This window comes from Thunnus thynnus, chromosome 12 (genome assembly GCF_963924715.1).
Source record: "Thunnus thynnus chromosome 12, fThuThy2.1, whole genome shotgun sequence".
In the NCBI taxonomy this organism is placed as follows: Eukaryota; Metazoa; Chordata; class Actinopteri; order Scombriformes; family Scombridae; genus Thunnus; species Thunnus thynnus.
Window position 1 is genome coordinate 29,440,358 of NC_089528.1, and position 20,236 is coordinate 29,460,593.

The following is a 20,236-nucleotide window of genomic DNA, read 5'->3' on the forward strand; positions in this document are numbered from 1 at the left end:
TGAGCAGACCTCTTTAAGCCTTTGCTCTCTTGGAGGTTGAAGTAAAAAAAAAATCTGTTAGAAGAGAGTTGGGAAAGACGGGAACTCTCACTGTAAGGAGAGTGAAATGAATTTAATCAATTATTTTATGGACTAAAAGTTATTTTCGTTGACTCGTTTTTTTTGCAATTCCACCGAATCACAGGAGGATCACATGTTTCAGGCACCTGGAAGTTACACAACATCCTCCCAATCAGATCCTTCCTATATGTTATCAATCTATATATAATTTTCCATGCTGTATGTCTGGAACTTTGCTATCTGGTCTATTCTGCACACACAACATCTACATTATTCTCTGTCTGTCCATCCTGGAGGAGGATGTTGCTCTTCCTGATGTTTCTTTCACTTTTTCCCGGTTAAAAGGTTTTTTTAGGGAGTTTTTCCATCTCTAACCTCTCCAGATATTGGGCTATACAAATAAAATTTACTTGACAACAAAAAAATGTTGTTTTTGTTATTTACTTTTGTGCAACTGGTTGTTTTTCTGCTTTATTGCATTAAAACAATTCGCAAATTTAGTTAAGTTGCAATTTAAACATCAAAAACATGGTCCCAATATTTACTTTAGCAGCAATACATGCAGCTTAAATTATGTTGTACATATGTTGATGCAATGTTTAGCACTATTAAGTCCATGCAGATGAAAATGGAGGAAAAAATTTGTGTAAACGGTTCTTTGGAAAGGCTGAAAAGTGCTGAAAAAGAAGGAGGAAGGTTCTGATGGGATGAAATTGCTTTAACAAGAAAAGTTATGTGTTTTCAGAGGGACCAATCAGAAAGCAGCATGAACACTGGGAGTAAAATAAGGAGTTATACAGCAGAGTTTCGTAGGTCTTACCTGGCCATAATCTGTGGCAAAGACAACAACACCTCCAGAGCAAGAGGACACGGTGCTGGGGAGGTACTGCTCATCCTCCCGTAACCACACCCGGTCGCCCTGCAGAGGAAGAAAAAAAACTCTGTTTAATTACTGAAGTCAACCCACAACTCATGAATGTTAATTCAAAGTCAACAGTGTAGACAGAAGAGCTTCAGGTTGGGAAACACATCTCAAAGTGAGACCGAGCATCTGTTGACTTTGGTGATTTGCAGGTCAAAGGCATCTAGATATCAGGTTAAAAACAGCAGTAAAAAACTACACTTTGAGGTATGAAATGCTTCCAAAAGAATCTGTTTAAAGTAACCAAGATATAAAAAACACAGATGTAGTTTTAACCCAGACGTCTGTTTTTCTTATGACCTTAAAAAATCATTATTGTCTTTGGTTTTAGCTTCCAGAGTCCTCCAACACAGAAGAAACAAGCCCCAGACAGTCAAATTATCACCAAAATTATTACTATACATTATTAATAGAAGCAAATTATTAATATAAATGATTAATTTTTAATATGAGCTCATCAAAGTATTGATACAAGCAGCAAACTGACAGAGAAGCTAACCAGTTTCACCAGTTTAGCCTCGATAAAGGAGGCCTTCATGAAAAGCAGAACCCAGAGGACAAGAAAACCAACTAAATTAAAATACTTATAATATTTATTGAAGCTTCTGAGATGCAAAAATCAACTGTGTAAATCTTAAAGTTTGTTCCTTGGATGATAAAACTATGAAGAAAACCTTTTGACGGCTTCTGCTTCTTTAAAACATGTTAACTCTATCTATTTTTACAAACTGGATATAATTTAGTACTTTTTTTTGTACTTTCTTAAATGTCACGAGATCTGAAGAAGACTCGCTTTCGACAGGAAGCTGTATTAACTTCCATAGCGTTGCCATGGCGTTACCACAGCATCAACCTTTCTCCAGCCAATAGGAGGGACTCAGCTATCCAGAAGACGTGTTGGGTTTCAGAAGTCTCTACCTGCAGCAGGAGGCCAGTAAAGCTGCATGTTTATTGACCGTCAGCAGAGCGGAGTCAGAAAAACACTTTTATACCTGTTGACCTGTCCAATTTACTGCTGCTGGTTGCCACAGCCCCCCCCCCACCCCCCACGGCTTACAGCTGGTTATTTAATCACTACAGTCTCCCCATTCTGCTTTGTTCATGGAGAATTACCAGAGAATTTGGGGAATTTAGGAAGTTTTACTGTATGTTTGGTGGTTCATCTCTTAGTCTTTTCATAATTTTTTGGTTTTGGATGTGACCATAGTATCAAAATAATTCCATTTATCCCCTTTTCCTACTTTTTAAAAAGGTTATTTGATGGTATTCAGGAGATTTTGACCTTTACAAAGAAGATTCAAACTAGCAGCGCCAAACTCTGCAAAGCTCCCCTTGTTGAAATATGACTGGGGGGGCAAGAGGGGGGGGCCTCGAAGTGGATTCCCTCTTAATCGCATAGCCACATGTGCCACTGTTCATTAGCGTGACAGGCTAATGCTAATGGGAAAAACAAACGCTGCGCTTTTGTGGGACGCACGGAACAGAAAGCCCCCTCCTCTTTGTGAACCGGGCATATGAGCGACCTTTGACCCACAAGCTCTCATTCCGACTGAGTCGTACTGGTGGGGCGGAGAGAGAGAGAGAGAGAGGGGGCACCTGGCTGGGGAAAAAAAGTCGGCGTATGAATGGATTTAGAGTAAAGCACACACACACACACACACACACACACACATGCAGGGTAAAGCTCAGGTCTGCAGTGTCAGCACTGGATCAGGCGGAGGGGGGGGCCGTGTGTTGTTCTAAACCCTCCGCTGTCCTCTCTGAAGAGGGAAACTGCACGATTCAAACAGTCTCCCGCGATCTCCCGGGGAGAGATAAATCTGACGCTCAGAGGAAACTCATAAAGGAAGTCATCGTTTGATCCCAGGACAGCGTTGGCTTCGTCTCACACACAAAACACAGCCAGACATAGAAACTACTGCTCTTTCTTGACTTTGTTAATATACTTGGCGCCATTTCTGCACTTTATTCAGATCACCTGTAAAACCAAAAACCGTAAACAGCATCACGAGGCTGACTACGCTTCTTCTTCTTCTTCTTCTTCTTCTGTTCAGGCTTTAAAGAACTGTGTGTTTGTGTTTTAGCAACGACAAATGGAGCAACAAAACAAACTCAAATTTTAAAGCCACTGTTCATCAGTCCAGATCTCAAGCCAGACAATGTCCCACAGGTAAATACTGAACTCGGAAAGACTTGCTTCCAGTACTCTGAATCTTTTTAAACGAAAATGAATAATAAAACATTTTACAACTTGGATTCTTCATCCCACAAGATGATCTTAAACGTACAACTTTGAACGCCTTTAGAGATGTCTATAACTGTTTCTGATGCCGTTTTTACATATGCTATGAACTATGTTTGTTGTATGTTTACTGTCTGTCTGTTCCCTCTGCTTTGTTTTCTCTTGCAATGAGGTTACTTTATAAAAAAAAAAAGATGGGTCTGGTGATATTATATACTTTTCTTCTTGCCAATAAATCCCACAAAAACAAATAAAAACCCAACAATAATATCTTGTTCCTCTGCGTGGTAGACCTCCGTTGTTGTCCAATAAAAACTATTAAAAGCACATCAGTGAGTCACATCGCTGCTGCGGGTAACAAGTTCCTTCATCACCATGAACACACTCGCTGTAGTTCATCTGGACTCGACCCTACAATCACCGTCCCGCTGCCAGAAATACTCACTAGATCAGCAAATGTGGATTCATCCGCCGCTGAAAATAGTCCCCCCCAAATAAGAACTATTTTCTTCTGCTTCTGTAACGTTTGCAGTGCAGTTTCAGGAAATTACTGAGCCTTTTATATTTGTGAGATGCTCTTAAAGAATTACAGGAAGTCTTGAGAGACAGTTGGTCTTTTCAGGTGATTATTCTTTAAAAAAAATGTTAAATATAATAGAACATTTTCACAAGTAAATCAGACAGAAATACACAAAAAACTTCTGTGTTGTTGACAGAGGCTGATGTCTGGCTCTTTGATGCTACAAAAAAAAAAAAAAGGAGGCAAACAAAGGAAGATGTTCTATTGTAACGTGCACAATGGGAAGGCGTGTGCTGTTTACCAGCCGGGACCATATGGACATTCCTGATGTGCACGACTAGAGGAATCTGACGCTCGCATCAAGTTTGGGTGGGGAGCAGCAGAGGAGGAGGAGGAGGAGGAGAAAGAAGGGTCTCTCCCTCCCTCCTCCCTCTGGCACACTTTTCAAGGCTCTTTCACTACCAAAGACCCCCCCCCCCCCCCCCCCAACACACACACACACACACACACACACACACACACACACATGTTCTTTGTGTGCAGCGTGTGCCGCCCGCCCCCTCTCTGCTGAAGGGAGAGAAAGAGGCACCACACTATCTTACTGTGCTTTCCCTCTTTCCTCCCTTAATCCACTCCTTCTCCCCTCCCCTCACACACTCTCTTACTCTCACACACACACACACACACACTTTGACCCACAGAGCTACTAGCCTATTTCTAAACTGGGCCTCTGCATCACCTCCTCTCCCTCATTCATCACCACTGATTGCCTGAACTCTGAACATCAAAGATCTTTTTTTTGCTTTCCGATGGACTGAAGAGACACAAGGTGCATAACTCTGTTAATAGATGGAAAAAAGATGGAGCAAATTAGAAACAACAACAACAGAGAAACTTTTAATCAGCGCTAGAAGTCACAATCATACTAACTGGCTGCTGGTGACCTTGATTTTTAAAAGAAAGCCTCACCTGTAAGAGAATATAAGAGCTTTGACAAAGATGAAGTTATTTAAAGTCATCATGTTGCTGTTGCACCACCTTTATACGTAATGCCATGACATTTTACAGGATTGCACAAAGATCGTCACTGCACAAATGAGTTAAATTTGGTTGCAACTGCACAATGTGTTAATGGGTTATGGCAGTTTATGTTATGCTATAGTACACTCTTTGACTTTGGCAACCAATTATACGAAAACAACAAAAAACTACTGAATAAGTCTTTTTTTGGGTACGTCCAAATGGCAAATTTGGTGAACATAAAATGAAATGTGCAAGAAATCTTGGCTTATCTCTCCAAAGAAAAAAATATTTTGTATTTCTACATCTGCTGAGCAGTTTCAGACGTTATGAGCCAAAAGTAAAGAGCTCGTTCTGTGGCTCAACAGCCAAACGTTCCATCTAATATGATTGAAATCTGTTGTCTAGATGTTTCTGAGACATCAAACTAACTATAAACCATCATCATCATCATCAGGAGAAGCTTGAAAGATGTCTGTGAAATCACCTTTCCATCATAAACAAATCAAAGCATTTAACAACTTTATTTGATAAAACCTTCTCTGTGCACAAAAAACAAATCCTATAATATTCTAGAAATTCAGCGACCACCAAGGAATCACACAAAAAAAACTCCCAAAGACGTCACGAAACCTCCTAAACACAAACTTTTCAATCAAGTACGAAAAATAAAAAACATAATCCCCCGCTGCTGTTACACGGATTTTCTACCGAAGCAGAGACATGAAAGGAGAGCGGGGGGCCTCGGCTGAGCTAATGTCAACACACGAGCTGGGAAAAAGAGTCTCGATGTGGGACTGGGAGCTGTGGATCAAGGTCCAGCTGTTGCACCAGTAAGACCTCTGAGCCTCTCGTTCCAGTTAAACCTGAGTAAACTATCTCGCAGAGCTGAGACGAAGGCCGACATCAGTGTAGGTACTTATATTTGGGGGAAATTAAAAAAATCAAGATTCTAAGTGTTGTTAATTTGAAGCTTAGGTTCATTTCGTTACATCGACATTGTTTAGATTTAGCGAGGAGACGTGTTCGGCTTGCTTATACCCTGATGTTTTGGGTTCTCTGTTATGTCAGCAATCATTTTCTGAGGGCAGACATCATGTTCTAGGAAGTATTTTGACAAGGATTATAGATGTTGATAGGACAGACTGCACCAACACTAAAACTCAAATAAAGACCCAAAATCAAAGTGGAGAAGTCTTCCAGAGCTGCTACCTTTATCGTTTTGTAAAATCAGGACCATGGGAGCTTTTTGAGATCAGCTCAAAGCAGTTTAAGTGCTTCTCTGGGTTGATATTGAACCCTAACCTCTATAAAAAATGTGGTTTTTATTTCATTCAGATCCATAAAGATTTAAGGTCTGCTAGCCCACCGCTGCATGACATCCACATGTGCCAATCGTCCACAGAGAGAGAGAGAGAGAGAGAGAGAGATGCTCTTTTCTGGCCTTTATCTCCGTCCTGACACCTCCTCCCAGCCAGAACCAAAACACCAACACAAACCTCCCGCCCTGAAAGCTCTGGGAGCCAAACCCGAGGCAGTGACCCTTCCCCTGCGTGTATTTTCCCTGCGTAACCTCGACATGTGTGGCTAATGCTCTCTCTGCGGGACGCCGGGATGGGGGGGGGGAGGAGAGCTGGGGGAACGAGGATCTGCGGCGCTGGGAGCGTTCGTACGCCAGCGGGGTTGGGAATGAGCAGCTGTCTCGTTTGAGAGATTCCACTTCCTCCTCGTGTAACAAACAGCGTTGTGTTCGACCACAGCCATCCTCTCTATCAGAGCCTTCAATGGGAAAGCCTGTGAGGGTTTTTTTTTTTGTGCAATAAAACTGTGACTCAACACAACTGCTGGTTCTCTGACAGATCACGCAAACAACTGGTACTGTTTGCTGCAGTCTGTAGTCTGCAGACTTCAGGTTGAAGTTTAGGAAGAAATCACGCAGTAGTGTTTGGAACGATCTCGCGAGGCAGCAGAAGTCCGGTCCGGTTTTCTACCGAGTCTGAAGACCATGTCGCCACCGGTGAACTTTAACCTCGTCTACACCAGCCGCGCAGCTAAAGCGGCACAACGGCAACAGCTGCAGTCCTCTTGTCAGTGTGACAGCGGATCTGTTCTGCTGTGGACTCAGACGCTCACAGCTTGAAAGGCCGCTTACACTGTGATCATCTGCTGTCCGAGACAAAAGTTGACAATGGTGAGAGAAATGTGGTGAGATCTTTGGTCGTCAACTCCAAACAGTGATCTAGATCTCAATGAGACTGGTCTACTGACGGCTCTTACATTGTCAGAAATTCTCCCAATGTGACTGCTGCTACCAACAAACCAATCACAATATGACATGAAATGACACCAAATACATTGCCTGGTGCAACGTTTCATAAGTGCAGTTTTTGAATAAAGTTTAGGGAGAAAACACACAAAACGATGGAGGTGAAACAAAAAAAGAAGTTTGTGACTTTGCTGCGTCTTTTGTGACCAAGATTTGATTAAAGGCGTGTGCATGTGCACGATGTGACACAGTATTGTTGTTGTCTCACAGTCTAAAAAGGCGCCAAATAATACACAAGAAAAAAAAATAGACTTCGGGCAGAAAAATACAGTTTGGATCAAAGCTTTATGCATAAAGTTCAAGAGAAGTTCAAGCGGTTACATAGCTGGTGGACACAGCTACATCTCCCATGAGGATTTGACAGCGTGCCAGAGGCGAAGGATCATGGGAGCTGTAGTTGTAGAATGCTAACAAACTTTTAAACTGACGTTGTGTGCAGATTTTACTATCACAGCACAGCAGTCTGCTCACTGATTGGAATATGAATATATGAAAACCTCAAGGACAGCTTTCTGATGCTGAAATTGAAACTGAATTGTTTTTCTGTCTATTAGGCAAACACAACAAAAAAAAAACGCAATTACTTCCAACAAATCCACACAGTAGAAAATAATACAACACATGGAGGATTTTCTACTGATTGAGAAACTGTATGAGGAAAACTGACTTTTTACTACATTTTCACTGAGCATTGCCTCACAGAAACAACACAGTTCAGCAAAAAAGGTGATGCAACATCATCTAGGAAGGGACTGTGAAGAAACTGGTTTGGGATTTAAGTACTGGTCCTAACAACAGACACGTCAATCAGAAAGACGCTTTAAGAATTTGGCATCTCTTCCTCATATGTAACATCATACAGGTTGCTCTTCATCTTCATACTGTACTTTGTTTAGACTGTATGTATCTTTGATGCTGTAAATGAAAGTTGATCATTAAAAACTGTCCCACGTCTTCATGGAAAAGTTCCCCCCACCTGCAGAACAGCAGCCGTGTGGAACAGATTATGAGCTTCTTGTTTGTACAAGCCCCACATGCACATCACGGTGCTTCACTCAAACATCGGGCCGAGGAGAGAAGACGTGCTGATTTTGAAAGTGTAGTCTGAAGCTTAAAGGGGGAACAAAGGTGAACAACGGATCAGAAGCGGAGCGTCACGCACTGTTTATCTGATGTTTAAAAGGAGGGTAAACGGCTTATGCACCCGTTTTTTTTTATCATCTTGACTGTTTGAGCGCAGGTGTTCTGTGCTCTTTCTCTTCGTTTCATGACCCAGAAGTCCTTCAAAACCGCTTCAAAAACCTCATGTGATTTCAAAAACCTGCAGCTATCAAAGAGAAATTATTCAGTCTTCATTGAGGGAAAACACGCTGTTGTCTGAAAGGCATTTACTGTCCAACTAATGACAGTGATATTTATAAATCTAACGGTAACTTTATGCTAATTAATTCCTAAATGCTGCTCTTTCAACCTGTATTACTTTGACCAGAGGAGCAGGTGTTTGCAACAGGTGGAGAGCAAATACAGACGCTTTTATCGCTTCTTCTTTGTGTGTTTTTTTTCTTGCAGGTGCTGATGTGTCGTCATTGTTAAAGTCACACTAATAGAGCGGTGTGTTGCAGACGGCGGTATCAGGCCTTTTGTTTTGTTTTGCCTCTTGGAGATTAAGTGCAGGTCATCTGGCTGATTGGATGGATTAATTATTAACTTTTAGAGGGGAACTGCTTTATACGACCGAGGTTAAAGAGAGCAACCGTCTGATTTCCCATGATTATCATCTGCGTGTTTTTGAATTTGTCTGGCTCTCGTTCAGCCAATACGGAGCAAGAAGACAGAAACATTAAAGCGCCGCAGAGGAAGCCGTCTGAAAGTGCTGTTTGTCAGGAAAATTACTATTTTCAAACCTTTTCCTGAGGGGTTTTTTTTCTTTTCAAAAGCAGTTTTTTTTTTCTGTCAGACTGCTAATTTGTCTGAAGGTTTTCTTGTTGGACATGACAGAGGACAGATGGAGAATTAGTCATTTTAACTGCTCAGAGGAAATTTATGGTCAGAAGGTGAGATTCAGCCCTTCACATTTTCCAGCTGTTGCAAGACAAATCTTGCAACAAGCTGACGAATTTGAGTCTCGACGGTAAAAAAAAAAAAAGTGAAAGTATTCAGCATGCTCCCCTGTGATGACAGTGACTGACAACACAATAGACACAATGCAAGCACCAGTGTTTAGTGGGAAACTAGTGGTCTGGGAAACACAGCTAGGAGGAAGTCTATGAGTGCAAATTGACCTTGAACCTTTGCCAGCATGTGACACACAGACCAATCAACTCAAAGCAAAGCTATTGTAGAGAACCAATCAACATGAGTTCAGCAACATTTTTTGAACAGATTTGAATGACTGGACACACAGAGTGAGAGCAGGGGATTGTGGGAACTGATTAGCTTGCCGTATTGACTTTTGGAAAAGGTCTGGGAAAGCCTCACAATGACACACACACACACACACACACCAAAACAAATACACAAAGACACACAATCACACATGATTAAACTCCAGTACACAAACACATTGACAGAAACACACACATGTCAGTGTGAACTCATTTACCTGCAGAAACAGATGCAAATATTTTACTAATATACACACGTGAATAAATGTACATGCATTCATGATCACATGCAAACATAAATGCCTAAAACATACACACTCATATACACACAAACATACAAACCATAAACACACCTACGTATATGCACAGACATACAAACACACTGACTTGGTAAGTAATTAAAAAAAGCAAGTATGAGCGCTCCCATATGTTCACCTATACAACAGACAAATGAACTGCAGCGAATGCAGGTTACTCCAATACACATTTTCAAGACCACACGCATTAAATTCAATTACACAAAAGTGCACAATTAAAGCCAACATACACACAAAGCGAATGTTTGGAGGCCATTGTCAACAGATTGACTCCCTGGAGTTCAGTGGGTCAAGTTTATTCATATAGCTTGACATCACAAATCACACTTTTGCTTGTGTATAATAAAGGCTCTAACACCCTCTATCCTCCATTCAAATGAGGAAAAAAAAAATCCAGAAAAAACAGGAAAAAAAAGAGAGAAACTTCAGGAGGACCAACAGAGGAGGGATTTCTCTTTCACAACTGACACAATATATGTTTATGTCTTATGTAAACCCTAAACTTCTATTTTTAAGTTCTATTCAAAAACTTTATAAATATAAACGTTACAAATAACAAGATTAAAAAACACCACTTTAGAAGCCCTGAGAAACTGGTATGCTCATAACTTACCAGTTAGTATTTTAGCATGCTCACAGTTACCATGCCAACATGTTAATGTTAGCACATTAACATTAATAGATTTTAACAACTATCAATGTTATCAGCAGTGTTAACAGTTAACAGTGACATACAGACGCAAAGATGCATCTGTGGAGGTTAAAAATATTTCGGCTCAAGCAAAAGAAACTGCATGTATCACACACGGTCAGTGCGTCTGTTGCTAGCTAGCTTACAGCTAACGTCTGTACAGTTAGTACATTGGCTGTTTGGAGCGAATAAACAAATACGTTCCAGGTTTGCTGTTTGAGTACACCTTAAGATGTTGAAATAATGCTGACAAAGTGATGTCTAGTGTGTAATATTTAGCATGTTGGCATACAATTACCAAAACTGCATGCTAACAATTAGTATGCTAACATCCAAAGTATTTTATCATACTTTTCTTCTTTATTATTAACGTCAAAGTACAACTGAGGCTGACAGGAATTCAATCATGAGATGTTCAGTCATCAACTGGACAAATGAAACTGCAACCTATTGGTGACGCTAGACGAAAAGTTAGGGGATCACCAACCATTAGGACTCTTCTGGGGACCAGTAGACTAATGTTAGTAGCCCATGGTAATCCATCAAATGGCTGTCAAGATTGTCATTACCACCCCTAGAGCTGCTAGCATGGCTAAAATGTTCCTCATTCCATATTTCAAATAGTTGTAGTTTGCTGTAATGTAGTCAACTGTGCACATATGTAACTCAATATCCTTTAACTTGCTTTAATATTTACTCTGTCAATCTTTCTTTAAAAGCAGCTTCTTTTCTGCTCTATCTTATCTTTATGAACCGAATTCTTCTTTAATCCACTTAGGATTGAAGTCTACATTCTCAAACTCAGTTAGGAAACTATTTCTAAGCTTGACATGCATTCGCTTTTCCTCTGAGGAAAATAGTGAAACTTTTGCGTAGAGACTTTGGAGGGAACACAAGCAAATCTCTCAACTAGTGGTTGTAAAACTAGGGTCCTGGGACCTCCAGGAATCTAGGAGAAAGGTCCAAGGGTGTCCCAAGCAAAATGAAGCCAAACATGCTCAGTATTCCTTTTGAATCTTTTATTATAACCTATTCTGCTAAAGTGAACTGGAGAATTTGAACTGGAGTCTTACAAAATGACAGTAAATGATGTCCCAGACGGTAGCTCATTCTATAGTGAACATCATCTGTCATAATAACTGCCGCCTTCACTTCAGCTCCCCTTATTGAATTTCCAGACCTTAAAGCCCCTTAATTAGATGTTATATACCTCTTAACCACCCAGCTCAGTGCCACATATTATTCTACCCGACACACAGAGGGCGTCTGCTGAAGCCTGGAATTCATGATACATGACATGTAATTTCGTCAGAGACTGAAGGAGGTTTTTTTCCACCTAACCTGAACAAACTGAGAGCAGTCGGTGATGGTTTTTGTCAGAAAATCTCTTGTGTTTCTGTGGAGTCGAGGCCATGTGTGCAAAATCAGCAAAAACCAGAGGGGGATTAGATCATATGTGTGTGTGTATGTTGGAAAAAGTCTGGTTATGTACAGTTAAATCACATTTTTACGTGAAACATTACAACACTTACATGTTTATTTACAAGTCCAAAGTCCAATTGCCGTTGCAAGAATGTATTATTATTTGTTTGAAGTGGTTTGAAGTACAATATGGGTGGAGTTTACAAAAATTAGGATGTGTCATGTGGTTTTAAGGTAAGTTATCAGAAAAGCTGGATGAAAAGCTAAAAAAACAGTAATTATATTATCATTATTCCTCATATTGACTTATATTACAATATGGAAAAAGTGTGCAAAATGACATTCAAAATTGAGCTCAAATGTTCGTTCTTGACCTTGGAAACAGTAGTCCAGGTAGTACAGGTCCAGTAGTACAGGTCCACTTACTAGCTTTTGGTGGAGCTTTCAACCTTATCTCTCAGAGATAGGACAACTAAAAGCTAGTAAGTGGATATTGAGTTTAATATGATATGAATATGAGATGAATATGATATGTTTGAATAGTTAAATTTAGGTGCATGTAAAGTGAAGTGAATTGGAAGCATTACGTCTGCCTCTCCCCACATTATTAATTTAGTTTTTAATTACAAGTTACAATAATTACATGTTTTTTCAAACTGATATGATCATATTATCATAATTCAATGCCACTGAAAGTCAATAAACAATACTATTGAATCAGTGTTGATTAAGGTGGTTTTGGGTGTAAGTTTAATTCTATTACAGTCAAACATTTTCCAAAGAGTATGACTCATTTTCGTTCAACTTGTTCCCATGAATTTCACTGTAATATGAACTTACGCAGACTTGAAAATTAATTGAATAATTTATCATGTTTGTCAAAGTTGTATTATCGTGTGCAGCTGTGAATAGGGACCACTTTTAAAACTCTGCGGTGCTGCATTAAAAGACACTCCAACAACAACAACACTCGAGCTAGTTGTCTTCCAAAAGGTTCTGCTTGGATCAGCTGTGTTGTTGGATAATTAAATCCAGAAAAGACAAAGACACTGTAAGTGGAATTTCCCAAAAGATATCTCTCTAAAAATGTACTGAATGTTTTTGATAATGGTCAGCAGAAATGTAAAAATACACCAGTTTTAGATCAAAAAGATGCAAAACCACAAAAAAACCCCACTCAAATGGGTTCATAAAGACAAAAACAAACCGTCACTGACATCAAAATAATACATTATGATAGAGAAGAAGTAGAAGAAAAACCGCTCCGCAACATGACCATGAACATCACAAAAGGAGGCACGTTTACCCTTCAAAAACGATGTGGAAAAGAAAGATGTAACACACCAGAAGCCATTATCCCTCCTGCCTGCAGGCTCCTTGATGTGGCAACAAAACAACAGAGACCAATCACAGCATAATCACACCCACTCGGCTCATAAGCGAGGCGCGGAAAAGCCGAATTCCAGCTTTTCTGATGGAAAAATGAATGGGAAACATGGCTGCTATAGCTTGTATGGGGTTAAATGAAACCATGTGTGTGGCAGGAATTCTGCAGCCACATCCGGCCGACGGAAGGCTCCCTCTGAACGTTTTTTTCATAATCCACTGAAAAGGTGATTTTCCCCCTGTATTAAAAACATACTATAAATATATATTGGCTAATTTCTAATACTGGAACTTACTCTCAAACAAACCATCAATCAGTTTTAGAAGTCGATGCTAAAAGTTGATTTAGGACGGAAGCTTTCCAAATATACTTAAAGCTGCATTCGATTTTTGGAGGCTTTTTAGTGCCAAATAAAGTGGCTCATTGCATTGTGGGAGAAAGGAAGAAGGAGTTGGTTGCGGAGGCCGGTTCTGGGGCCACTGATGATGATGGTGATGATGATGATGATGATGATGATGATGATGGAGGAAGGAGGACTGTAGCAAAAACGTGCCAACAAGACACACAAGCAGCTGTAAGTCTGCACACACACACACACTCTACTGTGGATGATTAATTGCCATCACATGTAGAGCAGCGGCCATAAAACATACACATGGACTACCTCACGGTAGCCAATCAGATACTGCGAGGAGCTGCTGACAAGTTGAGTTTTAAATAATATTGTTGATTAGTTTTTCATAGGCTGCAATAATCTTGACTACTGGCTGTATTCTGACTGTGACAGTATTTGGATGAAGAGGTTTTCAAAGTTTATTTATAGAACTATTTCATGCATATTTCTGTCAAACAAACCAGAGACCAGAGTTTCCCCTCAAACCTGATTGTTCTGTTTTGAGTTTATTTTTAGATGTCATCCATCCTTTTCCTTTGTAAACAAGTCCACATCCACAAAGCATCAAAAATGCAAAAAGACAGTCATAGTTCAGTGAAGGCATCATTTGAAAGCGCTTACTTCAATTATGATATTAGGCAGTTTAAAGTATCTTAAAGCATCTCTAAATTAGATAACATTAATATACAGTGAGTCCATATCAGCATAATAAATGGCTGACAGAAAGTAGTTATTACAGCTGTCTGCTACGGTCCAAAATGGCAGCTTAACACACAGAAAAGCACCTTCAAAAGTTTACAACTATACACTCATTTGTGCGCGTAAAGCTAGCAGCTCTATTTCAAAGTGAACAAGACTTTCCTTATAGGTATTTAAAGGACCAGTGTTCAGGATTTAGTGGCATCTAGTGGTGAGGAGCTAACATTTGTCGTTATTTGTCTGGCTCCTGCAGAGGAAGACGACATCCCCCATCCTTGACGCCACATACAAAACTCAAATGTACGGCAGCATTTCAAAGGTCAGACTCGTAGCTACTGAGCCTGCAGAGATAAATAGACTAGGCTAGTTTGAATTAGCAGCTTAGAAGAAGTTGATCATCATGGAAAACTTTGCACCACTGGAGTAACAAAAAACAGTGAATTATTAAACATAGCTTGACCTTCCAGTTTCTTGCATCTATCAAGTTTTTCTTCATGAAAGGAGCAAAATAGAGCAAATAATGGATGAACATAAGTAGTGTTGCAACTAACAATTATTTGCATCACTGATTAACCTGTCGATTATTTCCTCAATTAACCAATTAGCCATTTGAACTATAAAATGTCAAAGAAAATGGTAAAAAAAAAAATGTCAATCACAGTATCCCAAAGCCCGAGATGCAACCTAAAATATCTTGTTTTGTCCTGATCAACAGTCCACAACCCAAAGATATTCAGTTCACTATCATAGAAGACTAAAGAACAGAACATATTCATATTTAGGAAGCTGGATCCAAAAAATTTTAGCATTTTCTTTAAAAACATGTCTCAAAATAATAAATCGATTATCAAAATAGTTACCAATTAATTTTTTGTCAATCAACTAATCGTAAACATAAGGAAGGTGCAACTTAATGACAAAGGATGATATAAAATAAGATAACTTATCAGCATTTAGCTGCAGTGCACAGTAAAGAGTGTCTGGACTAGACTGGACTAAAGGACCTTAAGAAAGTAAAACTTAAGTGAACTTTTATCATCTACTGTACAAAGACAACATACAACTGAAGGATTTCGGAGCCCGTATCCAAGAGCAACTGCTGAAACTGATTTGTTTGGACTACATTTATTCAGCTGCCAAAGACCGCCCGCAACAAGAAAACTGACCCACTATGGCAGGAAATGTGAAATTAAAATAATACATTACAGTGAAACCTAATGTCTCTTTCAAAACATCGAAAATATTTAGCTAATAGCTTCAGTTACCGCCTTTACCGCCGATTCCCTCCAAATAGTTTTACTGCTAACAGTCAAACCAAAACCAATAATGGGAGCCGAAATGAGGGACAGATGGCAGACCTGTAGCAGAAAGATCCACCGTTTGAAATCCATATGAAAAAAAACAAAAACCCTCCACTTCAACAGACAGATTTACATCACGACTACTAGAACCTGCAGCTTTTTTAGTCACACTGAGATCAACATAAGGTATTTATTTTTATTTTACCCAAAGTGGATGCAGAGTGTTGTGGAAAATCATGACTGTAAGCTGCCAAAAAACTGCAGGAGATGGAAGGAGGAAGATGGTGAGTCGAGGTGAAGTTTGTAGCAGAACCGAATCTCAAAAAAAAAACCAACCCACAATGATGTGAAACTGTAGCAGACACCGCCTGCCAAGACTCTCCAGAGGTACCGCTTCATGCTGATGTAGAAATTACCGAAATGACTGCACTCATTCATAAAGTCTATAATCACTCATAATCACCAAAATCCTTAACATGTTTTCTCTATTAACTGGGAGAAAAAAAATATGTATTAAAAAAAAGGTTTTAATAGATGGAATGAACAAAGGGACATCTGTTTTGCAAGATTCATCCGGAGCTTTCAGCCTTTCCTCTGACCACAGAATCAACTTTTTAAGCGAGCTTCCCTCTCCTCCCTCTGCTTACTGTTTGCTCCTGTGCCCTTCTTTTACCGATGATGACTTCAACATTAGCTCAGAGCTTCTGTGGTCGGAATAATTTTAGAGCCCAGACTCAACTTAGAAAAGGTCAACATTTAGAAAGCGAGTGTGTGGGTTTCTTTTTTTTTCTCTCTCTCTAGAGAGGAGTGTGACTGGGAGTTCAGGCAGGGACAGTTTCCTCAGAGCAACTCGTCTCAGGACCGAACTGCTTTTAAAACACGTACGGTATCGACTTTGTTGCCTTTTTTCCTCACTTCAAAAAAAACATTTATCACTCTCGAATACAACCAAGGTCAACGTAGAATAAACACTGCATAGTTTGAGATTAATTTCTGCAAATTTTGAGCGTTTTAGTTTAGATTTAGGAAATCCTTGTTACTTCTCTCTTGGCCGGCTAAAGCAGAAAATGATCCATTAGTGCATTTTAGTTTTCAACTGTTGAGGAGAGTTTATGGCAACGCTAGCAGCTCTGTGAGGCTTCAGCACAGTATGGTGCTTTGAGAAAATGCTCACATTTCCAGTTTGTCTGTTGCTACTGTGTCTTTGTTTGCGCAAATTAGAAAGGACTTAATAGCGTAATCATTCATTTCTAAAAATACCGTATGTTGTTGTGCAATCAGATTTTATTGCATATATTAGTTGTTTTTAGCAATTTTCCATTATTTCTTGGCTGCTTGATTTTGCACATGGCTTCCGTTTGATTTTATCACTTATGAGGTTCCGCTTGTGCCAAAACGATGTTGCTCTACACTGTTTTCGGATTACAAGGAAATGCAGGAACAAAGAGGAGTAACAACTGGATTATACGCTATTCCAAAGTACAATAAAGCGACACATGTTGGCACAAATGAAACGCCAAAGAGCCATAGCTTCCTTACATAAAAGAAATATGGCTCACTCTGCACTTAAATTAATTAAAAGCAAACTAACAATCATCAACACAAAAAAACACCTGGTAGGTTTGAATTATTAACAATGTAATTGTCAGTAGGGGTCAATGGTCACATCATTCAACACACTCTGGTGTCAGAGTGTGGGTGTGAGCGGAGGTGTTGACTGGAGACTCCAAGGAAGCAGCTGCTAGTCGGATGATCATCCTCTCGCTGTCGGCGTGATCGGGTTATCACCAAAACATCCAGCACAAAGATACTTGAGCAAGCTGATAGAATCAACTCTAAAAAAAATTAATTAAAAAGTTCAGAGAACCCAAATTACAAAAAGATATATTCTCTGAAACCCTTTAAGCACTTTAACAAATGGAGGGACGACACTTCCCACGCTAAATTCTCAAAACTTCAGAGACATCAAGTTTGGAGATAAAGCTCCAAGTATCCTCCTCAGCTGCTTTGTGGATAATTAAAAGGCATGTCTTTGTGGATCTGCAGAGCAGCTGTAGGGTGTATCCATGTGAGTTTGCAGCTGACTCAGGAGGGACTTGGAACTTCTTTTTTGGTTGGATGACAATCAAACTGCCTGAGGGGAAAACATAGCAGACTGTTTTGAGAGTCGTGAGAGAACAAGAAAAGACCCGGTACTTGATATCAGACAGGTACTCCTCTGCAACACTCCTGCTGCAGAGGAGTGTTGTCACTGTGGTGAGAGGAGATTCATCTGCAAACACTCAAGCTCATGGACGAGATGCTAATTTGTTTACATGTGCTTGCTGTATTTGCCTGGTGGTTTAATCCAGGGTGAAAAGAAGCAGAAAGGAGCAAAGAAACCAAGTCTACTACAAACATAAACAGTCTAAATTTACTGGAAGTTGCTCCTAATGCATATTTAGTCAGTTGTTAAATTTTCCTAGTACTACATGTATAGTTCAACATTGTGGTAAATGTGCTTATTTGCTTTCTCTGTAAGCGTAAGATGAGAACATCAATATCTATCTCATGTCTGTTCAGTAAGGAGTTGAAGTCAGGACAAGGTTAGCCTAGCTTAGCATCTAAACAGGAAGCAGGGGGGACATGTAGCCCTGCCCTAAAGTTCAAAAATACACCTAACAACACTTCTAAAGCTTACATATAAACACATATATCAATTTTACAGTTCTGTTTGTGTACAGATTAAAATAATTTGTGGTTTTCGAGGTCGTTTATTTTCTTGACGGATGATAGCTCCATCTAGCCAGGCTAGCTCTTTCCCGCTGCTTCCAGTGTTTATGCTAAGCTAGGCTAACCACGACTTAACTCCATACTCTGTACTTACTGATAGTACTCTCATCTCACTATGGCAGAAAAAGTGAATAAGTGTATTTTCCCAAAACTTAGAATTGTTTTTTTTAAAAAGAGAAAATGTATTTTTTGTATTATCTAGATATATTTCCTCCCATGGTAACATGGTCATATGTATATTAAATATGATGAAAATGAAACAAACTTCCAATTTTGTGCTTTGAATAATGAAATAATGTCTGTATTTATAGACTGAGCTCATATGTTGTTTGTGTTTAATGTGTTAATATGTACAAGTATGCAAAAATGAAAGATAATATCAATGAACTGGCATGTCAGCTACAGTTGTTTCAACAGTTTCAATGCTGCTATGATGAAACGGTTCAGAATAAATCATTTGCTTTTTAAAAACGTGTAATTTTCTCATTGATTACAGATTCTTCTCATTTGTCTGAAGACTGTAGCTGTTTTCACAACAGCAGTCATCTTTTCTGAAAAATGTTGCCTGCAAATCAAATTCAGAACAATATGTCAGATTCACAAGAGTCCAAATGACATGAGGGGATGAAAGTTCCTGCTCTGGAGGCTAACCAGGCACACACAGAGGGGACATTACTGTCACAGCTGATCCCTGCAGTGTGTAACTGCTCTAATAACAGTTTTCTCTCAGCGCAGCACCGTCATTATCACACTGTTGGAACGTTTACTTTCTCATCTCCCTCCTGCAGGTTGATGCTGTCCAACAGGTAATTTTCTGACAGTTGCACTACGTGTCAACACGCAGCCTTATCTAGTGAAGAAAGCGTGAAAGAATTTTACAGTGGCTGAACATTCGGTATCTTGTGTGTTACATTCCTGTCTATAGATACTACAGTCAGGTCATCACTGTTTTAGATTAGAGCCTAGTAATAAGTCAAAACCAAAGTCGTCAGAAACATATTTTGTGAGTTGAAAATCTTCCAAAACAGCAACTTCACAGGAACAAACTCCCAGACAGAGTTTCACAATTTTTGATATTTTCTTTTTATATCACCATGCAGTCCATTTTTTTTCAATAAAACTTGTTGCTCAACGCTCCATAAATTTGCTCATGGCCTTTGATGTGTCTGAACACGTCTAGCTGAAGTCGTTCGGGGTGAATCTGTGGGATTTTGTGATGAAACCTGGCTGACGCAGCAGGGTGTGTGTGTGTGTGTGTGAGGTTTCACCTTTCGCTGCTGAAGGTCCAGATAACAACCAGCGGACTTTGACCCCGTCCTGATCAAAAAACAAAGGAATTCCCCAGAGATTCCTCAGCCTAAACAATGACGTGTTGTTGTTGTTTACAGCTTTATGTGTCTATGAGGGGACTTTTCTACTGACACATGGTAAGATCATCATAAAACACATCATAAATGCATTGTGAGTGCCTGTTAATAATCTGAATTACTACTGACTAATAATTACCGACTAATACTGTCTGGGACATCGGTTCAAAACCTGCTTAAACCTGTTTGACATTATAACCGCCTCCTCAAGTAAAACTGTGACGTTATTACTATATCCAGAAATTCAAGTCATGTACAGTGAAATCACATTTTAAACAAGCCGCCACTTGCAGTTTATGTTTTTACACATCTATTTAAGACACTGAAGCCATGAAAGCAGTCTCCCTCTTCATCACTAGAAACAGCAACATTATAATACCAAACAACCAACAGTTAAATGACAATTAAAAAC

General features: G+C 39.6%; 1 protein-coding gene across 1 annotated transcript in view; it reads right to left on the reverse strand.

Annotated features, from left to right (window-relative positions):
• myo10 (myosin X) overlaps positions 1-20,236 on the reverse strand; it is a 151,065-nt gene that overhangs the window by 104,308 nt on the left and 26,521 nt on the right. Inside the window, exon 2 of the mRNA XM_067606797.1 lies at positions 881-979. Coding sequence (XP_067462898.1) covers positions 881-979 — 99 coding nt within the window. The remainder of the gene's footprint in view (positions 1-880; positions 980-20,236) is intronic.